The sequence below is a fragment of the Lampetra fluviatilis genome, chromosome 4, assembly GCF_964198595.1.
Source record: "Lampetra fluviatilis chromosome 4, kcLamFluv1.1, whole genome shotgun sequence".
NCBI lineage: Eukaryota > Metazoa > Chordata > Hyperoartia > Petromyzontiformes > Petromyzontidae > Lampetra > Lampetra fluviatilis.
Genome location: NC_136278.1, coordinates 2,476,749 through 2,504,617, shown reverse-complemented (window position 1 = coordinate 2,504,617; position 27,869 = coordinate 2,476,749). Strand labels below are relative to the sequence as shown.

The window sequence follows — 27,869 nt, the reverse complement described above, 5'->3', positions numbered from 1 at the left end:
GAAGGGGCATTTTGTGCTCAAGGAGTGTGCGGAGTTCACCTGCGCTGAGAGCAACATCAGGCGGGAGGCCACCAGAGGAACCTTCCCGAGCTGAATTAGCCCCGAGACGGCTGCTGTGTTGGGACTCGCGGTGCCTGCGACCTTCCGATAAGCGACGGTGACTTTCACGGCCCCTGCCGTTCTGCCATGGCAAAGAAGCCCAAAACCACTTTTGGTGCTTTCACCGGGAGAATATTTTTTTTGTTTCAGTTTTTTTTTAAACTGTGCATTAGCTGAATGTGATTGCAGTAAAAATAATACATCCCGCAATTGATAAAGGCCTCCCCACGTAAATGTCCATCATGGGGGATGGGGGGGGGGTCTGACTATACTTCACTACGCTGGTCATTGCGGATTGATGAAGGAGGGGTGGGTCTGGAACGGGAATTTTCTGATATCGCTTGCCACTGATATTAGCCGTGAATGACGTTTTTAAAAGTTATGCATTGTTGTGGTCATTTTTCGCACGTATGCAATTCATGTACGCTCTATGCAAATGTTAATGTTTGCCCTCGGCTCACCGAGCATTCTCTGTTCATCAGACTTTTCTGAAAGCGTTTAATGTCATGGAATAAAGTGAGCGAAATCAATGCACAGGTAATGTAATTATCATTGGCTACTCCTAAACCTTGTCAAATGGCAGGACACAGATAAAATCATTATTCTCTGGTCTTTTACACAGTCATCTAAAATGGGTGGTCGATAATTCTATGTTTAAACAATCACCTTCCCCCACGCGTTATTATTTCCAGCTGAAAATGACCGAACATTGCATTTTAATTGTGGCGCTCAAGTAAGAAGAGAAACCCGTCTGGAAAGTTTCAAATGTCAAGAAGACGAATACAACCACGATTGGAAAGAATAATCTCGTGGAGCAGTAAGGTTGAAGAGGCGTGAGAGATTGAACAATTCCCGAGATGATCTCCGCGTTCTAGCCTCTGTCGCCTAACCCAATAATTGTGTTGTCTTTCGTTGAACCGTGGTGCATACAAGGGTGTCTGCGATGGAATCGCCGATCTTGCAGATTGATTTAAATCGTATTACGGCGCTGCACAGGTTTACGGCAGTGCAGAGATAAATTCCAAACCATCAAAAGGTGTAATCATTAATCTAGCAGTAGACTGGACATGTATGCATGCTGCTGCTGCTAATGACGTTGAGGATGATTATTTTCAATGCTGGCAACCGGAGAATCGTTCATGGTCCTTTTGTGATGTACCCGCACGGGAGTGGCAGTGGTGGCACCGTGGTTACCGCACGGTACTTTATGAACTCGCCGACCTGAAGTTGATTTCTTGGCCATGGCTAACATTAGTGGCTAGTGACCTGGGTTCCTGCGACAATCCGCACCAATCATTTAAAGTGAAGCCATGGTCAAACAACAACCTCCGTGCCTAGCACGGAGTGGGGAGCCTTTAACCAGCAGTAGATTAACACATGGACTGTTAGAAAGTGTTAAACGTAACTTGATTATACCTAAACATGTCGGACACAAGACGGAATTTAACTGCCCACATAGCCCCGCCCCCCCACCGTAACTCAACGTGGAACATTCCTTGGTGGATACTCGACACCTGTGTGCATTTTGATTCGGAGCGTTCCATTTGTGCGGGTTAGGGGAGGTTCGGCACGTGGCGAACGGAGCCCGCGTGTGCGTGAGATGCGTGGGGCTACGGGTAACAAGTTAGCGAAGTGACACAGCGTTAGCTGCGATGAGACGCGACGCGTCCCCCCCCCCCCGCCGCGCGCATCCGACAGTAGAGCAGCTTAATTGTAAATAGCTTCATTATCCACAGAAGCCGTAAAGGGAAAACCTTCCGGTCGTATTTCTTCCTTTTGACTTAAAATGAGAAGCGACCGATCGCCGTCAAAGACCCCAAGGCGCTGATAACGGCCTCCTAATGCGCCGCGTACGGGAAGCCGCAGCGAGAGAGGCAATTACCAAAGTGCCCTCCGAACAGAAGCAGCTCGTCGTGTCTGGCACGGGTCCGACTCGGCGCCACGCCGGTGAACGTCTTCGTTGCCGCCGCTTTTATGTCGCCCAACGATCTCTTCCTGCCGCCTCCGCCGCCTCCTCCTCCTCCTCCCTCCCATCATCAAAGTATTGCATAATGCGCCGTAGCGGATTCTATTTGGAATGCCAAGGGCGTCCAAGGGTACCTTTTGTGGCACGATGCGGAATGCTTGCTCGTATTAGTCACCGCGTGGCGCGCGTGGAATGACAAAGTGTGGTGGACCCGCTACCCGTGGCGACGCGGCCGAGGGTGTTTTCATCAACGCGTCTCTGTAGCGGATTGACGGCCGGGCCCCTGAGTCCCCTTCCCCCCTAGGTCAACTCGGACTCAAAAGAGTAGCTGGTGCGGTGTGTATAGACTTCGCCACTTGGGAGACAAAGGCGGGACGGGTGTGGTGCTGTGCAGTGCCGGTCTGCATCGGGGGGAGCGATCGTTGTTTGTGTGCGCGCTTCTTTAATTTCCTTATCTTGTAGGAAAGAAGACACAAACAAACTGTAACAGTGGTCTCAAAATATGACGGCGGTTGACCCGGGTTTCCGAAATGCGGTGAATTCGTTTCGTTTTTGTTGTGTCGACTCATCTGTGTGAGATCATTTTGAACCAAAGAAATGTTGGAAGAGCCAATTTGAAATGTTGAGCATATTACCGGTGAGCACAAAATAATTCATGATTTACGAGTCAAACGCGTCACTTTGGTTGTCGTGTGTGGATGGATATCTTTTTAGAAGCTCGAATAATTCTAGAATAAATAAATATATATCAGATGAAGACCTTGATTTCAGGCTTCGGCTGAACTGTAGCATTGGCGATCGTTCACTTGGCATCATCCTACTAAACAGCTGCCAATTGTCCTCATGGGGGTCACCTCAGCCAAACCCTCACAGGACCTCAATCGATTAACACAATGTTAATGCAACTGTGCAGCAAACCAGGAGTGAACTACCCCCTTAACGGGCAAGCCTGTGGATGAAGAACACGAAACAAACGCTGGAAAGTGCACAGTTGCTTCGAATTTACTTGTATAGAAGAGGGCACGAGGCGAAACACGTGAATTGGGGGACAAATAGGAGGCACCCATGCCGAATTAAGGGCTGGAACGCCGTGGTGGGAGTGAAAATTTGAACTCCGTCACTGCATTCCGGAAGGCATCAAGAATTAATCTCTCTTCATTTATTTTACTCACAAATAGATCCCCCCTATACCCACAGACACGCAGAGACCCACACACGGGGTGAAGCTTATCCTCCTCATCCCGCTCCTCAGATCTAGTGTACGGTCCAAATCAAGTCAGAATCAGAATATTTCTACTGGAGGAATCCGATGAGCTGTAAAGCTCTTTTTCACAGACGTCCAAATAAGTTGGGGGTGGGTGCAATCATTGATGAGCTCCCCCAGTAATTTATTTTTTATAGGAGTGAGCTTGAGCAGGACGCATCACGAGCAGATTGCATCGCTTATGAACGAGGCTGTTGGTGAGATGGCAGACAAAGGAGATGACTTGCCCCAGATGACTATCACTGCACCACGAGGAATGGCTGTGGCATGCAGAGGCCTTCATCCAGCATTGGACAGATCATGGCTGACTGATGAGTATTGGTGTCTGTAGGCCTAGAAGGTCACCTGTCGTGAGCGTGGAGGGAAAAGTTCGAACCTTAACCTTGTTCCAACTCTGATGCCAAGCCAATAAGCCATGGGTCCAGTGACGATCCTATCAAGATTGCTCTTGCAGATCTGGACAAAGACCTTGGTTACAGGTGAGCGTTTGTACACGGCACACAATTTACACCTCGCTCTCTCTCTCTGTCTCTCTCTCTGAGGGGGGCAGTGAAAGCCACGGTAGGAGAGGCTGTTATTGTTTAAAAGGCAGCAGTAAGTGGACATGTCACTTGTGGTCACTGGGGGAAATCGTGGCCTTGGCACGCTGTCAGAGGAATGACTTGTGGCCGGGCTAAATGAAGAGATAGTAGCGTTCACTGTAGACGTGCGTGCCAGGGCTAGACCATCGCATTTTATTAACAGTGGCTTCTACTCCTCTTCCTTTTTTGGGTTTGTGCCGATGTATTTTTGGTTGACGAGAGCTTGGACATTTGTGAAAAAGCGCTGTATAGCTAATTGGATTCCTCCAGTATAAATAATGGCTCTGATTTTGGATAATATCAGTTGTTTCAACGGACGCCTCACTGCTTAAGCCACGTAAAACGATCAAACTGAAATATGTATGTGTACAATCTGTCGAGATAAATGGTGCTGTGGGGACGCGTGGCCACGTCTTCCGTGTGTGTGTGTGCGCCTTCCGCGTTTGATAATTGAAATATATGTTTAGTTTTTATTACATCGGTTTAAATGAGTGAGCGGCGCTCACTCGCAACACATCGCTTTGGGTGAAATACGCGAGGCTCCAATCGCGGCCTCAATTCACGCCGCGTACGGGGTTTTTATTTTAGGTCGTGACATGAGCACGCAACGAATTAGGGAATGTGTGGACATTACTGGTGGATCATAACTAAACATGCGCCGTCGTATTATCATAATGCTTTGAAGCGTGCGAAAAACTATTTACGGGAGTTCCCGGGGCGATTGCCAGCTGTGATTGACAAAGTGTCTCTCTGGTGTTGTGGAAGATGAGATTGGTGTCGAGGCTGTACTTGGCTGTCTGACACAAACGTCTCGCTCGGTCCGTGAGAAAGGCTCTGTATCCCAATCCTGTCTGGCACGAGTTTTATACTTTGTTAATAAGGAGAGGGCGGCGGCGGGGGGGCGGATGTTGGAGGTTAGTTCGACACTCTGTTGTGGTTCTAGATTTGAAGCTTTCGTGACTGCAAGGATTCATACTCTTAGTTCTTTCGGTAAAGTCACGTAGGTAAAAAATGCAATTAAAATTACGTGACTTTACCGAAAGAACTCAGAGTATGTACTCTGTTGTGTTGTTTTAGTTTTGCGCAAGAGCTCCTGCATCCCATCTCCGTGCATGGCGATCACTGGATTACCAAAATGGTGCGCTTGATAAACAATGTTTCTACATTGTTTATTTTCTCATTTATTGAAGTACAGAACCTTTTTGCGGGACGGGTTGACGGACAACCTTAGATATTTGTCTACAAGATAAGAAACACGTTTTATCGTTTACAATCAAGCTTTGTTTTCATATTTAATTGTTGCACGAGTTGAAATCATCGTTACATCTTACGCTTTGAATGCTCGAACAAAATCCTACAAAAAGCATTGTTCACCCTCCCGTGTTGCGCCTGATTCTGCACGGTTGGCTCCGTAAGGTGCGAAAAAGTTCAACATACAAGACACACACATCATATGCCATGCGGGCCAGATGAGTAAGAACGCGTTATTCACACTTTGCCTCGCCACAAACAATTTTAATCATTGCTGGGTATCATGCACTATACTGTGAACCTGGCTGGCGACCTGAGGTTGATGCCCAACCACCGCTACCGTCAGTGGCAAATCAAAAATAAATTATTTATACCGGAGAAATCCGATGAGCTGTAAAGCTCTCTTTCACAGACGTTCAAATAATATCTCAACCTGTCCTGGCCCTTCTTCAACCCTCACTGACCAGCATGGTGAAGTATGGTCAAACAACCCCCACAAATGACACCAGCGTGGAAAGGTCTTCCTGCAGCAGTGGCTGTAAAAGGTGATGGAATAACATTGTGTTTAAATTGTATAAACAAAAAAGAATACACGGACGGTTGCAAATAAAGTAAAATATTCCTCCGTTTAAATACCTTGAAGTATTTTACTGCCCGTTGTAAGTTCCCGAGTCTGCACCATGCCAGCTTCACGCAGAGCAAAGTGTACAAGTCGGCACAGGTAAGCACACGGGTCTAAACAAGATCTTAATGGGCTGTCATGCACTCGCCTTGTATGTGTCCCAGTATACCGCGGTGATGGCGACATGCTCGAAAAAATTCTGTCAATAAAATGCATGTACGTTAATAAAAAAAACCCCGAAGATTCCCCCATATAGCTTTAACAGACTGTTGGGGCAAGTGCTGTTACTGAGTGTCTTTTGAGAGGGTGGGTGGTCAACACTACGCCTGGCCGCCTTTGTCTTCCCTAGGGACGATGTTTAAATATCGCAGCAAGTACTCGTATGAGGCCGATTCGGCATCGGGGAGGCCCAGGACCGGTTCAGATAATCGTCACTGGTATTAGCCGTGAGCGGGAATCGAACTTGGGTCTCCGGGTTCATCATGCAGTGCGCTAACCACTGCACCACCGCTCCCCCCACACAAGCACAAAGACAAAGATCCCCCGTAATGGACTTAAGAGACTGTTGGGGCAAGTGCTGTTAGCGTGCACCTATGAAGGCCGGCACGACACACGAGGGGTGGATGGTCAAAACCACCACGCCCGGCCGCCTTTGTCCCCCCAGTGGCAATGTTTACACACCACACCAGGTACTCATTTGGGGCCGAGTCGACCTAGGGGAGGCGCAGGACCGATTCAGATAATTGTCGTCACTGGTGTTGGCCGTGAGCGGGATTCAAACTCGGGTCGCCGGATTCGTCGCACACACACGCACGCACGCTCGCGCGCGCACAACAAAGTCGTTTGCATGCCGATGAAGTCGGCACCGTGATGCAAAAACAACAACCGGATTAGATTTGACGCCGGAGGTGTGAAAGCCAGTGGGTGGTGGTGGTGGGGGCGGTGGGGGGGGGGAGCTGTCCACGCACATTCGCAGTCAGTGGCGCACGAAGTTCGCGTCTCGCGTCGGGAGACGGCGACTGTCGTCCTTGGAAGGGGTTGAATCTGATCAGTGCTGGCATCAAGGATTACATTACCAAATAAACAACAACAACAACAATGAATCATTGAAGAGCCGCACCAGATGAAATGCCCCGTGTCAAGCCTATTGCACCGACGGTCACCGCGCGGCGGGCTTTCAGGGTGCGCTTCTGCGGCCGTCTGGAACGCTCTTCCTCACCGACATTAGGACGTCACTCGAGCCAGGCACTTTTACATCATCTCGATTGAAAACTCATTTCTTTAGAACTTCTTATTTCGTTGAGTTTGTCCTACCCCCCCCTGCACATTACGTAGCCAACAAATTGGCACGGTAGGGCTACGTACGGTGCGACAGAAGTTCTACACACACACACGATCTTCACCATAATCAACTGCCATATTGACTTTGGCAGCGCGCATGATAAATGATTGTTTGCATTAGTAAACATTAGTAAACAATTATTATTAATAATAGTTTGCAACGACAACCATGCCCCCCCATCATCACCAGTGGGAATATTTGTATTAAAGACGGGGGAATGGTGTGGGTGCATGCCCTGGCTATTCGTTCAGTAAAGACATCATATCTTGCACCACTAAAGTCACTCGTTTACGTCTAATCGACGTTAAACTCACGCCGGTCGTAAAGCAGAGCAACGTAACGGGCAGAGAGGCTGTATTGAATTCAACTAAAAACTCCAACGCTGGGTTCAAAGATGATCGCTATCTCATGCAGTTAATGCTCAAAATTCCGCATTTATTTCCCGTCGGTAGCTCAAAGAGTGAACACGTTAAACCGCATTGCATTTGTCATACTCGATACGAGGCGGAAGAATATGAAGCTTTACTTCTATTACACCTTAACATCGCATCGAACTCGGGGGCGGAGCGGTCAACGGTGCTCTGTAGCATCTGCCCTCGGGAGAGAGCGAGAGAGAGAGAGAGAGCGAGAGAGAGAGAGCGAGAGAGCGCGAACGAGAGAGAGAGAGAGAGAAAAGTTGTAAGTCGCGGAGGGAGCAGAAGAGAGGGGCAGAGAAACAACAAAAAGAGACATCCGTTTACCTTCATCTTGCTCCCTCATCCCAAACTGCACGAGTGCTCGCAGCAGGAGCACCACCACCATGAACACGGCCATCATCTCCAGCCCTTCCAGGGGCATGGTGAATTGTTTTACATGCTTCCGTGCCCAGCACGTTCCGTTACACACACACGCACGCACGGTCCCGCTCTTTCTGCTTCGTAAGTACTTGGGTAGCGAGCAAGAAAGCAGGTAAGTAGGTAGGTAGGCTGGCTAACTAGCTGGCAATTTTGGTAGCTGACTGGCCAATGGAATGGCCGGCCTGCCGACTGACTGGCTTTGCTAGCTATCCGACTGGCTGAGCGACGGGGTCTATGGTTGGCTGGCTAGTCGGCGGCTAGCTGGCTCAAAGGCAGGCAGGCAGGCTGGCAGGCTGGCGGTCGGTACAATCACCCCGGCATGCAGAACAGACGATCTGGTCGATTGGCTGGCAGGATAAAAAGCCAGTTGATCGGCTTGTCTGAGTTGGATGGATTGTTGTCGCCGCCCACCCCCTCCACCTTTCCAAATGGCCAACCGACCGATTGGCGGCTCGGGTCGCTCTCTCCGTCTTCTCTCGCCGCCTTAGTTGAGCCAGCGAGCGAAAAGTTACCCGCGAGCGAGGCTGCGGTGATATTCGCGTCACACCACGCAGGTGCCAGCGCCCGTGCAGCCGTGGGCAGCACCGCGCGCGGCTGTGGCGTGCGCGCGCGCGTGCGTGCGTGCCGGGACGCGTCTCCCACACCCCCCCCCCTCCTCCTCCAACGCTGGCTCCCCATGTGCCTCCTCCCACCGCGACTCGGCGCAAGAACACAAAAAAAAGTGCCAAAGCCCGGAGCGGCACGAGTCGCTTTGCTGGTGTCGGCTCGCGCTCGTCGCCACCGTTCGCAAACGCGGCGCTTCGGTCGCTCGCGATCGGGGAAGCGTTTTTGTTTGAAACTTGAAATGACTTTAGACGCGTGGTGATTTACAAGCCATGTTTCCAATGTCAGTTGTCCAAGTAGGAGATTAGAGGAAATCGCAGGATGTATGTTATGTTGGGTGCAAAGTATTGTGCGTAGATCAAAGTCTACTAAACATTTTTGATTTAAAGCTTTCGTGACTGCAGGGATTAATATTCTTGGTTCTTTCGGTAAAGTCACGTAGAATAATCTTTTTTTTTTATCCCTTGTTTTATATTTCTACTAAACATGTTTTTATTTCATCAGTTAAGGCTTACTGAGCTATATAGCTATACTTCAGAAGCGACATGGCCATAAATGATAGCTCAACGAAGTGGCTTATCGCGTGGACATTTATAGCAGCAAATACTCTAAACGCGTGATGTTGATGCTAAATGTGGAGGGGGAAGAACCGGAGGGCCCGGAGAAAAATCCACGCGACCCACTGGGAGAAGAGACACGCAAACTCCAAAAATACAGGCGTCAGGGTCGGGATCGAACTAACAACCTCCTGTGTACCAGGGGAGGGAGTTAACATCTCGCCACCGTGGCACCCCAAAGATAATCGCTAAGAGGCTGCAAAGTTGCTGTATGAAATATTGCTACTAGATAACAAATTTGAGTTGACTGAATAAAAGATAATGTTTTATTGTTTAATGTTACCTTCCAATCACGTGTTATTTCTGTATGCGTGGCCATGGAAACCATTTCTGCGAAGTAAAAATGGGTAACTATCCACTTTTTATATTTCAGAGTCAATAAAATAAAAGCATGGTTGAAAACCCATGAATTGCGGTTTTAAATGTCCAATATCAAAACGGTTGTGCAACACTTTAGATTCTTGAGCAAAGCTTATCACTTAGCACGCTAATATCATAAATGAGCTGCAACATGAATATTACTAACGTATGAAAGAAAATACAATTACATATTTTTTCCATTATTTTGACAAACCTAATACAGCAGTATATGACGGATCGGCTTTCCGTTCGCAAAAAAAAAGATTCACAGGAAAAAAAACTATCGCCACGATCATTCACTAATTTAATTTAGCGACAAGAACGAGGGCGAAACGATGGCACCAGGGCATTAGCAAAATTACAGGGACATGTTTTTCTGGCGTTCCACCTGTTCCTTTCTCTTCTCAACACTGCATCTCCCCCCCCCCCACCACCTGATCTGAGTGGCACCGCACCAAGATGATGCATACCCTCGGCGCGGACGGCCAACAACAAGATACCTTCGCTTTCGACGGCGACGGGCTGAGGATACTCATCTCGACTTGCCATGCATGGTTAGGTTCCTAACAAAATCAAGGCACGCAGATTTGTGAATGGAATGGCGTGCATCAAATATCAGCTTAAATTCATATCCTAATGAAGCATCACGCGGTCATTGACATGTCGATAAATTAATCTCTCATTTCCGTCTCCCGTAACTCTCTTCTAACATCTCACTCCGTCTATCTCACCGCATCTATATCTCTCGCCAATACCTCTTCCGTCATCTCAATCGCATTTTACGAATTGAAATGTTTGCTCGGGGGCCCTCCAGTCGGGCTAACTCCACCCCCAACTGGAGGGGTTGGGGTCTGGGTTGGAGAGAGAAGGAAACAGAGAGAGAGAGAGGTCACTGCTATTCCCCGTGTGATCGGGCGGCGGTAAGCAGATTGCTCGCTCACTCACGATGCCCGGGGAACGTTCATCTGGCGACCAGGAGATGCCCGCTGGCGATCGGCACTCGCCGTGGAAACGGATGAACCCCCGGTTGATCCGCCGCGAGATGATTGATTCGTGAAGGGGCGCACTCAGCATTTTGAAACGACGATGGATTGGTTACCCTCGGGTTCGCAGTTTGCAGGGATTTTTTTATTTATTTATCGTGAGGCCATTTCGCTGATCCCGAGCCGGCCAGAAGCCACCTTGCAGGATTTGACTTCCTCGTGGAGTGAGCGATGCTACCACATGAGCCGTAGCCAGTGTGCCAAGTCCCCGGCCGGTGGTTCGCAAGCGACGGTGTTCGATGCCGGACTTAATAATAAACTTCCCATTCAACTGGGTATTATTTAACCAGGTTGTGGATCGTTGGAAAGTAATTGTCGCAAAGGACACCTGAACAACAACGCACGAATTGATCCCTTGTTGTCGTCAGTGTCTCTTTATTCGTTTCGGATAATTTTGGAGTGAGCCAATCTGCGAATTGTGTACATCCTTTCGTCCGCGTATCTATGTATGTTGAACTTCTTTCGCACCGTACATAGCCAACCATGCTAAATCGAAAAGTACAAAACCAGTAAAACATTTGGTAATGCAACTACAGTACCTAGATGGTTGTCTAATAACATCTCATCAACCAAATCTGTACAATTCTTGGGCAAGGTTGACAATGACATAAACTTTGGACGAAATCTTTTATGTAAAAATGACCGTGGGGTGATGACACATTGTTGGTTCTGTGCCCAGACTTTGATTCCTTTAGCGAGTGATAACTGTTCCCGCCCCCCCCACCTCGCCTCCTCCTCTTCCATCACCCACTCGCCAGCCTGCCGAAATGTGGGCAAGTTACATGGATTCTAGATTTGAAGCTTTCGTGACTGCAAGGATTCATATTCTTAGGTTTTTTTCGGTAAAGTCACGTAGGTAAAAAAAAGACAGAAGCTTGTGTTGCCTCCGAAACGTCGCGATTTTTGTTATTTTTAAAATTTTACTTTTATTAATTTTTATTTTTTACCTACGTGGCTTTACCGAAAAAACCTAAGAATAAGTTACATGGAGCTTGGGGGAGGGAAATCCTTCATCCAGCAGTGGATTGATGAAGGTCTGTGAACGATGAAGTATAAAAACAATCAGTTTGTGAACCAGCATCGTAAGCTCTCATGCGTTAGAACACTTCAGTGCGGGGTCATCTTGTGTAAACATGTATAGACATCCATTATGTGGCTAATGACGCCTTCATATATAGAAGACTGCAGAGCTTGGAGGAGGGGAATTTGACACCGTGCGTAGCCAGCCGTGCTAATCGGCCGTGCGGGGAAGGACAACAAACTAAACACACAAAGCAGTTCTCAAGAAAAGAGATTTCAATCTAGAATTAAAAGTGCACAGCTCCAGTGGCTTCCTAATATCGGAAGGAAGAGCGTTCCAGACGTCCGCAGTAGCGCATATGAAAGCGCGCAATGCGGTGTCCGTCTTTGTTCGATGGCTTAGCCAAAATCGTTGCTATTGCGAGGATGACCGGAGTTCTAGAGATAGTTTATGCTCCTTTATGAGTCTTAAAGTCTTTATCGATTAGGCAAGACCTCCTTCACCCACCCACCCATGCCCCCCCTCCTCCTCCCACCACAAGGATGTACTGTAACTCACATTTTGCAGCCGTGATATAAAAAAAAGATAAATGTCCGATTTGCAATGAAATACAAGCGGCGCTTTAGAATTCCGTATCGATGTGCGGCAGTTAAGGTTTAATGGCCGGTGTTGTTTAAAAAAAAATCTCAAAGCGCAGTCCTGAAAACCATCGCGCACCGTGCCGGAGCTGCAGCGTGCCACGCGAGATGCCACACGCATCGCCCCTTGCTCGGAGGCCGCACGGGAAGAGACAGGTGGAGGAATAGCAGCCTAAGCGGTGGGCGTCAGTCCGCCGTGGAGATGGAGCGATGAAATCCGTTAATGCAGGAGCGAAATGCACGGTAGCATCACTGGAGTCTGGGGTGGTGATCGCATAATGTGTGTGGGGGGGGGGGGGGAGACGCTTCATCCAGCAGTGGATAGACAGATGCCGATGATGATGATGATCTCATCGTGCAACAATAATTTCGAGATTGAAAACTCATTTCTTTAGAGCTGCTCTTTGTGTTTACGTTTGTTGGCAATGTACGGTGCGAAATAAATTTTACACAAAAAGCCCCCGTATAGCCTTAACAGACTGTTCGGGCAAGTGCTGTTAGCGAGCACCTATGAAGGCCAGAACGGCACACGAGGGGGTGGGTGGCCAACACCACGCCCTATCGCCTTTGTCTCCCTAGTGGCGATGTTTACTACACACCGCACCAGGTACTCATTTCAGGCTGAGTCAACCTAGGAGATGCCCAGGACCGGTTCAGATAATCGCCGCTGATGTTGGCCGCAAGCGGGAATCAAACTCGGCTCGCCAGGTTCGTAGCGCAGCGCGCTAACCGCTACACCACCGCTCCCCCACACACACACACACGTTACGCACGACATCATATCCAGCGAATGTACAAACACGCGTGAACGTCGACAGAATCACAAACAACCGCATTGAGCTGCCGTGACCAATCCACGGGACAAACGTGAGAGGAGCCTCACCCACCTGGGCTATTGCTGCAGGGTGGCCGTCAATGCGCACGTGTGCTGTGTCGGCATTTCACTCAACGCCGTGGTCTCTTGGCTTGCAATGGCAACGCCAAATCCGCCTACAGTGACAATGCACTTGCGGCATTTTCAGCACCGATGCAATTTTTTTTCCTTCTTCTTCTTGAAATATTGGCTCGCTATCTTACTCCGAACCTCGTAGATTATCAACTGCGTTTTGCACATTTTTTCGTAGCGTAGTGCCGGCGGTGCGCGTCATCGCAATCGTTCGTTGGAGGGAACACCCGCGCTGCTATCTACTCGATGCATGTCGAACTTCTTTCGCACCGTACGTAGCCGGCAGTGCTAATCGGGAGGTGTGCGACCTCGCCTGGTATACAGGAGGTCGTCGTGGGTTCGATCCCGAGCCTGGCGATGCCTGCTGTATTTTTGAAGTCTGCGTGTCTCTTTCTCTCCCCGTGCTCTGGGTTATCGGGGTTCCCCCCCCACCAAATTGAGAATCAACATCACGCGTTTGGAGTATCTGTCTGCCGCTATGTATGTCCACTTGCCAAGTAACTTCGTCGAGCTATCACTCGTGGCAGCAAGGCCGCTTCTGAACAAGAGCTAATATAGCTCAGTGTGGCTTTACCTGGTAAAAAAATTAAATAAAAAAATAGTTTCATAACTAGTAGCATTTTATATTTATATTATTTTATTATTTCCCTTCTGCGTGACTTTACCGAAAGAACCAAGAATATGAATCCCTGCAGTCACGAAAGCTTTAAGTCGAAACTAGTAGCATGTTGCTCTCGGGGTTAGTGGGAGCACAGAAACGCCTGAGCTGAGCAAGGCATCGTGGTGGGCGGCGATTGGATGAAGTGGAGCAAGGTGGGGTGTGTTGAAAATCGGCGGCTCGCGGTATTCGCGCTGATAATTGATGAAGATGGAAATGAACGCGAGATCAAAGTGCAATCGTACGACTGTAATGTTACGATTGTAATCGCACGATTTGCGTGGCCGCGTTTGCAGTGAAGCTGTCGCGAGTGGCTTAGCTGAAGGTCACGCAAACCTCCCGATCATCCACGTAAATTGCCTTTGGCTCCCCAATTTAACGACACACATTTTAAAGAGCAATAATTTAAATTAGAACCCCAACAGGCTAAACGATTCTTTAAATATCGATTTTTTTTGTTCGTAGCAATTACAGAGACTGCTGCGATGCAGTATTTACCTGCAATTCGTTACATGCGCCAATATAATAACCATCGCTGGATATCGTCGTGTTAAATCGCTGTGTTACATTGTTGTGCCAAATCGTCGTGTTAAATCGCTGTGTTACATTGTTGTGCCAAATCGTCGTGTTAAATCGCTGTGTTACATTGTTGTGCCAAATCGTCGTGTTAAATCGCTGTGTTACATTGTTGTGCCAAATCGTCGTGTTAAATCGCTGTGTTACATTGTTGTGCCAAATCGTCGTGTTAAATCGCTGTGTTACATTGTTGTGCCAAATCGTCGTGTTAAATCGCTGTGTTACATTGTTGTGCCAAATCGTCGTGTTAAATCGCTGTGTTACATTGTTGTGCCAAATCGTCGTGTTAAATCGCTGTGTTACATTGTTGTGCCAAATCGTCGTGTTAAATCGCTGTGTTAAATAGCTAAATTGGGAACACGGTAACACCGCACTTTTCAAACGTTGGCATGAGTCATAAATTCACTCCTGGTGCCGCATTTCAATGCTTACCAACCCCATTAAATCGGGTGTGATGTGTGATGTGGCGGGGGGGGGGTATGCGCACGGTTAATCTCACCTGCATTATTAAGGCTGTGCGAGTGAGCATGGACACCCGTGTATTGGGGGGGCGGGGAGGCTTAGGTTTGAATTGAATGTCAAATGTGGGTACGCTTTGCGCGTACGTGTGCATGCTTATGGAGAATTGGTGGCATCGTGGCCAGCATAATGCGCTACGAACCCAATGACGTGTGTGCACAGGTATGAGGGTGCTGCTGAGTTTCTCGCGTGACCGTGACAACCAGAATATTTAGTTATATTGGATGAATCCGATGAGCTGTAAAGTTCTTTCACAGGTGTCCACTTTTTTCACAGATGTCCAGTACAAATATTTGGTCACTTAGGCCTGAGGACTGAGGAGGATGTCGCATAACGCGGAGATGGAGCGATGAATTCGACTCGTGGGCAGGAACCAGGTGGAGTGTTACAACGCAAGGACCGCGATAGATTTGCGACGGCTTTGGGGTGGCCTTCATCCAGCAGTGGATTGGTCGTGGTTGATTGACAATAAGGCCAGATAAGAGAGCATTAGAGGTATTTGTTTGCCGTTATCTAGCACGTGGCATGGTGACGTCTGCCAAACGTGAAACACAAACGTGAACTTGCGTCAAACCTGGCGACGATGCACATGGCCTTGGCGCCTCATCGCCGGCAAAACGGAGCCAACTCGGCGACGTCGGCTGACTTTGTTTCCATCTCCGCCCTTCCATATAGGCACCTTAAGAAAAGCTCAAATTTTAAAAAGGAAACACCCGCTCCGGGTTTTTTCGGTAGGTCTCCTTTGCCTGGCTTGTTAATTTTAGCGCGACATTTTTTTTTCGTTACACGGTCAATGTGTCCTGGTCGAGCTTCACGTCCCGAGCAATGAGATTAAAAGAAAATTAACCTGAGACATTCGATTGTGACCACTCGCTGACCTCTATTTATAGAATGAGTTCACCCAGGCCTACGAGCCTGCGCGTAGCCGGGAGCTGCATCTAAATTGAATTCTCTCGCTAATTATTCAAATGAAAGATTACAATCACCTAATACAGTGGATGGGCCCTCCTTGCACCTAAAAAGAGACGCATCTCCTTGACCTCACTGCCTCCAGGCCACAGAAACATTTTAATACAAATGCACCTTGGGGAGAAATCGACTTGCGTTGTAGCAGAATCGTTAGGGATGGTGACGGTTTTTGCGGGAGGATGCCATCATCCAGCAGTGGATTGATAATGGCTGCTGATGATGACGCCACCTTTTCTTTTGGCTAGGCATCGAACAAAGACCGTCACTGCATCACGCGCTTTTAGCTGCGTTTCTGTGGCCGCCTGGAACGCTCTTCCTTCCGATATTAGGAAGCCACTGAAGCTATGCACTTCTGAATCTCGATTGAAAACTCATTTCTTTAGAACTGCTTTTTGTATTTTAGTTTGTTATCACTCCCCCCCCGGCACCTCCGATTAGCACGGTTGGCGACGTATGGTGCGAAAGAAGTTGAACACACGGATACATACATACCACTGCAGGCGTTGTTGAGATGTATGTGTCGCTCGAGTCTAAATGATGATTATTGAACCCATCACTACCCGTGGCGACATATCGATAGAGCGGGCAGTGCCACTGCACTGGTGGAGAATGTCAGCGTGGTTATGGTGGGGGGGGGGGATCAAATGGATGAGAGATGCTACAAATGATAGTGACGAGTCGCATTTGAAGGTGTGCGCACTTGATCGGAGTGAACTAAACAAGAGGAAGGAGAGCAAATGCACATTGTATGCTGCAGCAGCAGCAGTGGGAGTCAGGAATGTTGTCCAGCATTCACTTGCTCACTCATAAATGTATTTGTCGTCTTTGATTTAAAGAATTCCGGCACAAGACCGAGCCGAGCAATTGGTCGTCTGCAGCACCACAGAGGAGCGGAGAGTTTAACAATAATAATAATTATAATAATAAGAAAAGTGGAAAATATTTGAAATCACAATTCAAGTATAAATATAACGACGTCTCCAAATGATGTACGCGGCAACCAGGTTAACGAACAGAACTTGCAGAGAATATATATATTACGTGCAATAAAACAAAACAAGCATGAGTTGAGTAGCTTTAGCAGCAGTGAAACGCCACGCACACGCCATCGCAAATACCGCTGTGATTACACACGTATGAGTGCTGCGCTCGATATGTGTTTAGTATGCGTAAGTACTTTAATCGGTGTTTAGTGTGAATACGCAGAGCGTACTCTACGGCACCGTGCGGTAGAGTTGTGCAGTTGCTATTGAGAGCAGTGCCGGATGAGGCTAGTGCGGGGCCTGTAGCACATGATGTTATAAAGGGGCCCTAAATAAAAACATAAATATGAAAACACACATTTTTTACTTGCATAGTAAAGTAATTGTAATTTTTTCATTTGCTATACATCCAGATAATACGACATCGCTAATCTTAAACACCCAGTCATTCGTAAAAGTTGAAGTTGGTATAGTACTATAGTAATAGAGCAAGTGCAGAGTCACTGAACCGGAATTTATAGCTTGAACGCATTTAGTGCGGGGCCCTTTAAAGTGCGAGGCCAGTAGCATACTCGGATAATCCGGCACTGATTGAGAGTACCGTCTTTATCCATGGATTTCGAAAGTAATGTGTAATGTGAAAGCGTGGGCACGTAACGATCCGCCACCTGCCCCCCCCCCAACTATTCAATTATCGTCAGATTTAGGTCATGATTTGCTTCAAGAATCCATTCCTATTTGTCCCGTCGTGTTTGCGCCGCGTCCGTCTCTCGCCTGCGCCGCCACGAAAGTTTTTTCCCCTCTCCCTTTGCGGTGCGTAACCGCAAAGGGAGCTGTAGCCCTTCAAATGGACTTCCACGTAAAGTTAAGACGACCACGATCCCCGCTCGGTGCATCGTCGTTGTGTGTTTTTTTTTTTATGAACTGCAGAAAACTGGCGACCGGAACGACGCGCCTGTCCGTTCCAAGGGCGCGTTCCTTTGTACAAGAGCTTGCCCGCATTGCATTGTGGACAAGCATCGGGGAAATGTCAGTCACTCTCGATCTGCCAAATACGGCACGATGTGAGCCACAGACAGCGCTGTGTAGTGTAATAGCGCTGGCTGGTGGACAGCAGCGGCAACTGTGGCGGACAGACGGCACACACGCCGGTGAGGGTGAGCACGGTGTGGGCAGAGTGGAAGAACTGGGGCAAGGGTCGCAGAGGACCCCGTCTGGAGGCCCCTGGAACCTTCTAGCGGGTTCTCGAAGGGAGGCACGGTCAGGGCGGAGCCAGGCCACGCTGGGAGCATAAAAGGAGCTGAGAGCGGGGGGCCCCAGGCTGCCGGTTCTGGGAATTGACTCGTCTCGTCGTCGCTGTCGTCTCGTCGCTGTCATCGCTAAACGTCTCCGCTGGATGTCGCGCTACGAAGGAAAGAAGTTGGCTATCTCAGTCGGCACCGTCAGTGTTAGACGGCTGGTGTTGTGTACAGGCTGGGCTGAGCTACTGTGGAGAGTGTGCGGACGAGACCGTGGAACTTGTTTAATAAAGAAAGTGCCTCCTCTGAATCGTTGACACTACACATATATATAGAAAGTGCGAGCCAACAGCTAGCTGCACAGCAGCCGTCCTTAAAAAAAAAGAAATCGAACTTTCATCTTATCCCTGTTTACGCATCACAATGGATAATCATGACGCGTATACTTCGTTTTAGCATGTAGTCTTTTGAGATCAATATCATCCATAATACAGTTTTTTTGGGTTAGATCGCGTAAATATAAATGTGTCGTTAAACCCGCCACCACCCGACACAAACACGACTGTCCGCCTGATGCTAGTTGTAATTACTGGCAAAACGTCCTTATCGGATTGTAAATGTTGTGGATTTGCTCTCCAATACACCGGTGTGCTACACTAGTAACGAATTGGTATGTTCTGTTTACGGGACAAACCTTACTAGTTGGCCGTGTCGGGTGGTGGCGGGTTTAACTACGCATTAAATATTTACACGATCTAACACAAAACAACTTGTATTATGGATACTTGGTTTTGGCGGAGTAAAATGTGAGTATTTAGTTCGTTGTCAGATGTTTAAATGGGTGCCGGTGCTGCTGCTGAATTTAGCCGAGTCTCTGCACCAAGTCGGCACCCTCTCTCCGCTGGGTTGCGTTTGCCTGCGAGGCAAGCGGTAGCCTCGTTTCGCAATGGTTATTCTGGCGTGTCTCTGTGTGCGAGTTCTTTCTCTCTCCCTGGGAGAAGTGACATTCTGTCTCGATGGACTCTCTCAAGGTTATAAGTAAAGATTGCATGATTTCATTACGTCCGCGAGGTGCCACTTGGCGCGCGTTCTCACAGGGGTGATAATTCCCTTTGCTCCTGCATCGATTCCAGAAAGAATGTTCGGGTGCCTCTTGGCATCCCGCAAGAGCTGAGCGGCAGAGAGAGAGAGCCTCTTCTAGATGTGGACCGGCTCAGCCGCGGCTACCCCGTGCTTAGACTCCAGCCAGCCTCATTCAACGTAACCAAATACAATTATTAAATGTTTATGTAATTACAATATATTTGTTTTTGTTTCACACCTGACACTTGCGCAGAGCCAAGAGTTTCCCCCCCCGCTCACCCACCCATCCACCCATCCATCCACCCATCCATCCACCCACCCACCCATCCACCCACCCACCCATTTCACCCATCCACCCATCCCACCCATCCACCCACCCATCCATCCACCCACCCACCCATCCACCCATCCATCTACCCACCCACCCATCCACCCACCCACCCATCTCACCCATCCACCCATCCATCCACCCACCCACCCATCCACCCATCCATCCATCCACCCACCCACCCACCCACCACCAATCCACCCACCCACCCATCTCACCCATCCCACCCATCCATCCATCCCACCCATCCACCCATCCATCCACCCACCCACCCATCCACCCATCCACCCACTCATCCACCGATCCATATAAATACCAGCCCCTGACGCTGCTATGGAACTCAGAAACGGTGAAGTGAAAACGGGCAACGCGTTGTTTGCACGTCCGTGCATCGCTCGGCTTGCACGCTACACGGAAACGTGTTTGTTGATTGTCGCGGAGTGCGTGGAGATTTCTCGCGCGTTGCGGTAACTCGACATTTGACAACTTCCATAGTCGAGGTTTTTGGGTTCGATCGCGTAAATTTATAACGTGGCAAATGTGTCGTTAATACATTGTTTAAATGCATGCCTATACAGGCCACCATACTTCAATAGGGATTACCGTTGGTACGGCTATTTTAATACACACAATGGACAGGAAGGACAAGATCAATGGGCCCGCATAATGCGCATGCATAATGTAAAGTTGACTCAGTAATACCGCCCCCTCCACTTTGCGCAAGAGCGCAGAATTTGGTCACCACATCTACGCCTCTATATAAGGAACGAAACAGGTGGACATATCCATAAATCTGGCTGTCGCCTGATGAAGCTAGTTGTAATTACTGGCAAAACGTCGTACTCAGATTGCAAATGTTGTGGATTTGCTCTCCAACACACCGGTTAGTGCTGTACTAGTAACGAATTGGCACGTTCTGTTTACGTGACAACCCTTACTAGTTGGCTGTGTCGGGTGGTGTCGGGGTTTAACGACACATTTATTTACGTGATCTAACCCAAGAAAAACCTCTGCTATGGGATGATATTGGTCGCGAAAGCCCCCTGCTCCGTGTTAATTTGACAATTTCTTTCCCACCGTACGTAGTCAACCTTGCCAAACCGGAGTTGTGGTGGAGGAAGCTAAACAATGAAACACAGTGTAGCACGTAGGAGCCTCTCGCGATCAATATCATCCATAATGTAGGTTTTTTTAGGGTGAGATCGCGTAAATATAAATGTGGCAGGTTAAACGACGCATTTATATGTACGCAATCTAACCCCAAAAACCTATATTATGGATGAAACACACAAAGCCGTTATAAAGGAATGTGTAGAGGCTGGGGAGTTTTTATTTCCAGTCGCCATCTATCTACCGTGTTCGGCGCATCCATCTATTTCTTTACGCGATGAAACATTTTTAAAAGTAATTTCACGCTTGTGCTGCTGGGGTTTCCGAGTCTCTTATTTTTAATAATTCAACCACGCGCCCGTGAAGAGAAGTTTGGTACTCTACACTCAGACCTGTGGACGACAGACATTTGTATAAATTGCCTCAACAAGTGTCCTATTTGCACACCGCCTCTGTGTTAATCGATTCGTTGCAATGCTTGAATGATATTAGCTGGCTTCTGTCAGTCGATCACTAACTAGACTCCCAGTCTCATCAGTCAGGTGTTAACGGCGGAACTAATTTCGTCCTTAATTGAAACTCACTTCGAACAACCAATTCAACGTCTAAAACATCATCCTTCACGGCCGCTTCCCCCACCGCCCCGAGCTGCAAGGGTGTGTCAGTGATGAGTTGGCGTGACGTGAGTCCTCATCATCATCACGACCCACGGGCAGATAACCCGTAGGTGTCCACTGCACACTTCGTCATTCATTTCCACTTCCCCCTCCGTCTTCTGCCAATATGGTCGAGCAGTGGCCTCATCTTTCTGGCACGAGGTGAGTAATAACCGCAACACGACGTGTGCGTAAAGGGCAGGACTCTCTGTAGGGGAATGCCAGGCCTTGCGGGGGTTAATAGAGGGACGGCTCAGGTGCGCGCGGCGTGCGTACACCGCTGGTGACCTTCAGGGCCCACGCGCCCACCCGGGTCACCCCGCGGCATCTCTGGAGAGTGCCGCCCGGGGGGGGGGGCATCGCGTCGCGTCCCACCGCCCCCACTCCTCTAATCTTGTTTCAAATCGATGACGAAGAGGCGACGGGATCTCAATTGTGCAACGTGGGCCCATCCGCGCGCGATGTCACGCCGCGAACGCGATTTTAGAAGAGGCAATGGTGTTTTTTTTTGTTTTACAAAAAATTGTAACGCATCCCATTGATGTTGCTGTTCCTTGTCAGTCCACTGCTGGATGAAGGCCTCCACACGCCGAGTCAGCCGTGAGGGTTCTTTTTGACCGCATACCACGCGGTTCAGTGGGGGGTCCAGGTCGGGCTGGTTCCCATATCGTTCGCCGCTCGTCGATGTCCTCCGTGGCCACGAATCATCATCAAACGCAGGTGGGCAGGTTCGGAGCACAGCGCGCGCGAAGCGCAGCGCCACCGCTCCAACCGTCGCCACGCACCACACAATGACTGCGCTCTACAGGATCGCTCTGACACCACGGTTGCACCATATTGCCGTCGTTCAGGCTTTGGGTAGTTTATGAGCACAGGAGGCGGGGATGGGGGAGGGGGGGTTATTTTATCACTTGGAGCAGACGGTGATGCTCATCGTGTCCGATATTTTCTGCCACTGGGGCGTGCGGATAAACGCATCGCCGCATCATCCACTGAGCATGTGCACGCGCACAGATTCCCTGCCCCAGTAGAATTCGCGAGAGCGTCTATGGGCATTCGCCTTCACCCGTCTCTGAATAAAGTCAATATTTATACAATCGGAAGGAACAAGATTTGGCCATCCATGAGATGTCCCATTATTGCTCCTGCCCGTCCTTTCGACATATTACGGATCCTGATATGTCTGTGGATTGGTTGCGTGGGCATGACCCAACTACATCCCGAGCAGAGGTCACTGTGCAGGACAAATCCCTGATGCTGAAAATTAATTCTGTGGGGGTGTGGAGGCGGGGAGGGGGGGCTTAGCCATTTCGTGTACAAGGCACGGGTAAGAAAGGATTGTGGTGTGTGCGGACCAAGATGCCTGGATGCACCAGTTGAGGGCGCTTGCTTTGGCGAGAGGAGGTGACGGCAACACTGGTGGCAAGGTTGCTCGCGCGGTGATATTCATCGGAACATTCAAAGCCTATCGCCGCGTGCAATAAATAAGAGACAATGCTGACAGCGGTGCTTTACGAAATGAATCGTCCATCTCCAGTGTGGAAACTGGGGGGGGGGGGGGGGTATCGTAAGGGATCTTCTTGTGCCCTCTCTGTAATTGCGTCCTTTACTCGGTATACCTTTTACAACAACAACGACAATAATAACACGGCGTATTGTGACACACGGAACATTTCTAATGAAAATGCATTTGTTCGTGTTATTGGATTGTTACAGGAAGCTATCTGCAGCTAATCGAGAAACGCATTCGTTGTCGTGGACGGTTCTAGAATCGACTGCAGAATTTATGCAAAGCTGGTGCTGTCACTTTGATCGATGGTGTCGTCCCGACATGCAAAGCGTGAAGACTTCCCCTTTATACTTTTGCCGTCTCAACCCGATTTTTTTTTCTTCTTCAAAATGTTCTTATCGTTAACCTCTGAACCAGATCACCCAAGATTGTGCCCAAATGTTAGCGGTTTTTGAAAGCTAGGAAGGCAGAGTTGAGCCATTTCGTAGTGCGTCGTTAAGTGACCATCACATGTAATAAGGCCTGATATCGTCTGCGGGGCTACACAGTGGGCAGCAAAGGGCAGTCCAGCCAAACAACATTGTACTGCACTTCCGTGCTCCCTTGTCTATGCCCCTGCCTTCACCCACCGACAGCGAGCAGCGCAAACATTCGGTCCCATAACCCACGCGTACCGCACGGCGCGGCAGAGGAGGCCCTCATCCAGCAGTGGATTGAGACGAGGACTGAACGTGTCGTCATTAATCAGCTTAACAGACAACGCTGGACCCTGTTGGCATGCATCGGCAATCTATATGGGAGGTCGGAGAAAAACAAATGCCTTGCTGCCTGGAATCGACCCTGGATATTGAAAAGTCAGAAATTGGCATAATTAGGTCATGCACACCTTAAACCTCCTCTTCCAGGCGCGATCATTCGTAGCAGCATCGATATTGCACGCACACGGCAAGCTGCCACGGGCAGTGGCATCATGGTGAGCACACCGTTACTTGCAATCCAGAGGTCGCCGATTCATTCTCCCGGTGCGTTCGTTGTGACGACGGAGAAATTGTCAAAAATTATTCCCACCCCCCCCCCCCCCTTATCCCGTCTCTGGCCACCAAGCAACTGCACATGGGTGCATCACGGGTCAGTTGATCGGCAGGTCACGTGTGGTGGAGTAAGGCGTGGGTAGTTCTGCCTCTTCCCGGATGTCTGGCCAGTATATTGACGAATACGCTCTACAGGGGCCCTCGAGAGCTCTCTCTAGCGGAGGCCCTTCCGCCAGCAGCGTCGTGAGCAAGACATTGCATGGCTGCACCTTCATCTTTTACCTTTTTTCCCACCTAGTTTTTTGTTTTGTTTTACAATCCTCACAAACCTTCCTTCCTCCAGAGCCCCCCGACGGTGCGCGGAGAAATGTACTCGCCGACGGCAACAACACTTTGCACAATGTAGCAAAGGCGCCAAATGCACCACCCACCCCCACCGCTATTTCCCAGCGAATGTTTCCGCCACCCTTGAGTGGGCTGGCGATGCTCCCCTCCCTCCCACCCCGCACAGCGGACAAAATACGCCGTGTCCCTGGATCTGGCTGTCGCCTGATGAAGCTAGTTGTAATTACTGGCGAAACGTCGTACTCGGATTGTAAATGTTGTGGCTTTGCTCTCCAACACACCGGTTAGTGCTGTACTAGTGACGAATTGGCACGTTCTGTTTACGTGACAACCCTTACTAGTTGGCTGTGTCGGGTGGTGGCAAGTTTTAACGACGCATATACGCGATCATCCTTATGGATGATATTGGTCGCGAAAGCCTACATGTTAAATCCCTAGATGTATGTTGGTTAGTTACCCTCGCGATTAGCGAACGGGCCACAACGCAGCAGCAGCCAGCAACAGTCAGTTATTTTGAATTGAAAGCACAATAGATGAGGGCGATTGGGACGGCGCAGTAGATAACAGTGAGTGGGACGGTCGTTTAAAGTTTGGTGGCCTAAACACAACTGGAGCAGTGCTGCACAATGGACAGTTGAAGTTCTGAATTTTAACGTAAACAGTTGAACCAATCGTGAGATCTAAATATCATGGTGTTTTGTGTGTAATGATTAATGAAGCAGTACTTGAATTGTATTTTTTTGGTGCGTAGATGGTCTGGCTTAGTGATAAGAAGACAGACCAGAATACAATACATAAGGAAGATCTTTTGAGCCCCAATATGGAGTTAGGCCTTTCCGTTCGATGCAGCGGGTTTTTAATTATTTTGATTTCAAGTTAATATATATTGAAAATCATAATTTGGCAATGTAAATGTTACGAGATTTTTTGTTCTTCTAAAAGTGTAAAACGTGTGCACATCGTGTTAAATAATTCCAAACTCACCTTTAAGAGTAAGATAAATACTAATACAAATATAGAGCCCCTTTGTAAATCCACCGAAAATGAGGCTGTCCCCATGCTACATTCTAAATGGGGGTTGTTTGACCATACTTTACAACGCTAGTTCGTGCAGATTTGGCCTGTGTGAGGGTAGCGAGGCCCAGTTCATTTATCACTCACTACGGATATTAGCTGTGGTTGGGAATCGAACTCTGGTGGGCGTGTTTATTGCCACCCTTTCCCCCTTATTATCCTGGTCATATTGTGAATAATTCCGTACGGCCAATAAAAGCACAATAGTATTTTATTTTACGATTAAATCACGGATAAGGATATTCCTCCTTGTGCCGTGCTGCGTGTGAAACATTCTTATTAAAATATGAATTTTAACAAGCTCATTAGTAACGCTCAATAATTTATTTCCACGGTGTACTTCATTGATCAAGTCCAGCCCGCATTTATTTGTGGATTCCATTACTAATCACGGGAAATATGTCAACATGCATATTTTATGGTATAAAGTGAAGCGCCATTAATGAAAATTCTAACCGGACTGCTTTAAAGAACTCACGTGTCTCGCATCCCGCGTGTGTGCAGGTGCGTGTAAAAAAAAATCAAAGCAAAAGACTTTCTCGAGCTAATGAGGCAATGTATAAGTCAGAACAAACACGCGCGGCCCGGCGAGTATTAAAACGTAAGTGATAACGTGACCATAACATCTGCTTCGTCTTTGACCGAATCATCTGGGATCTCGTCAGATCTCACGCGGGGGTGCTGAGCCCTCAGCGGGACCCAGAGGGGGGCTCCCTGCTCCCGCGTTCACGCTCCACGCCTCCACCAAACCCACACGGCTGACCGTGAAGCAGAGTAAGGTAACCCCCCGCCACCCAAAGGGTGCTTGGAAGGCTCTCAATCCAGCACCGGATTGAGAGAAGAAATTTTTAAAAAAAACCCCAAGCCGTACATGTGCGTAGCCAAAATGTATAAATGAACGTCATTATATCGGACAATTTTCCAGCCTGGCATGGCTACCACGATGCGCTCAATTTTCAAAGCATTGTTCGTCTGATGTTAAGAGAGAAAAACAATGTTCACATCGTCCATACTAGCCTCACAAATGTCACATTGTTGTCCCCATTGTTAATGTTATATTATATCTCCGAAATTCGCCTCGTTGCTTCAATTCGACTCGCATAACATTTCGCTGCAATGCCACGCAGCACACAACGTGGCAAGACACAACACGCCTCAAATCACCAGCGAGGAAAGCGTCTATTGTAAGACAAAAATGTATTACACACGCGAGACACTTTTAACATTACACGCATTAGCCGGTTGGCGTGTGCTCTCGCATTCAATTGGAGAGGTACACGTGTTTTTAGTGAATGCTCTCCGAGTAAATTAGCTCAACGGTTTGCCCGGAGTGGCAGTAAAATGCGTCGTTGCGTCGCATTAAAGCACGGCGTTCCGTGTGGCTCCACCAAGCGAGCAAACACATGTACTACACCGCTCGCCAGAAGTCACCTGTTGACGAAACGAAGCTTGTGGGTGTGTGGGTGTGTGACCTGGACGGGAGCGGTCAATGTGTGTTTTTGGTACGTTCCAACATTGCAAACGCAGTCATGAAGGCGATCGATTCATAATATTCGCAACGCGACGAAATATGCGTGTGTCACGTTCTGTTTAGCATCTCTGTTAAAAAATAAACATTTTGCTGCTGCCATATATATTTGTTGCGATTAAACGTTTTAGTTGTTGATGGGTGTACACAGGGAAAGCTTTGGTTGCTTTTGAAAATTTTAAATAAAAACAAAACCGAACGATACATGCCAAGCAAGCACATACTACTGTATTAAAGCATGTTTCCATACACTCTCCCTTAAAATACCCACCCCCAAACCCCCATTTCAATCACTTTATTTAATTTAACGAGCCTATGCACATAACTAAAATAGCTTCACTGCAGTCTAGATCATAATTATAAACAAGTATTGCTTCGTACGTTTCCGTCCTCAATTTTTAAAAAAATATCTCAATCGCAACATCAACCCCAAAAAATCTGGAGAATCCTCCCCTCTTAATAATATCCACTCCTTTACAACAATCAACACGAACACTACAAAACTAGCAGAGTAGGTTTATCAAACTGATCGACGCGTATTACCGGATTCGGGGTTCCTGAAGCATCTCCTCACTGCCTTGTAGATAAAGAGTCCCACCAAGATTCCGAGTCCCGTGACGAGAAGCGCCTCGGTCTTGAAGAAGTTAAAATCCATCGTGACAATGCCGGTCCCGTCCTTCATATCGGCGAGCCTCTCCCCAGCCACCAAATTCAAATTGGGGACTCTCCACCTACATCATAGCCTCACACACCCCCCCCCCCTCATCCCCGACTACCTCCACCGTCAGGCATCCTCTCCCCAGAGCGCCCTCCCACTCGCCAGCCACCCAGCCATCCAGCCAGCGTCGTGTCCTTCAGAACATTTATACCTGCCAGGGCCAAGATGAACCCGAGCTCTCTCTCTCGCGCTCTCGCGCGCGCGCTCACTCGGGCCCCCTACCGCCCGTCCCTGCTTACAGCTGCGCGAGACACGTGGCTTGCGCACACGCGCGCGCGCATACAAAAGGCCCTTAATGTCAAATGAAACTCACGCCGCGCGCGCGTGCACTCACACGCGCGCGCGCGCGCGTGC

The 27,869-nt window shown here is 48.6% G+C and overlaps 1 protein-coding gene across 5 annotated transcripts in view; it reads right to left on the bottom strand.

Annotated features, from left to right (window-relative positions):
* The window catches only part of LOC144931475 (A-type potassium channel modulatory protein KCNIP2-like), a 123,301-nt gene that overhangs the window by 36,312 nt on the left and 59,120 nt on the right, over positions 1 to 27,869 (bottom strand). The window contains exon 1 of one of the 5 annotated variants that reach the window (XM_078855323.1): positions 27,341 to 27,688. The exons of 3 other annotated variants lie outside the window; for them this stretch is intronic. In XM_078855323.1, coding sequence (XP_078711449.1) covers positions 27,341 to 27,479 — 139 coding nt within the window. In that variant the 5' untranslated portion in view covers positions 27,480 to 27,688. Of the gene's footprint in view, positions 1 to 27,340; positions 27,689 to 27,869 lie in introns of those variants that run through there. One more of the 5 variants, XM_078855322.1, reaches the window with a different exon arrangement.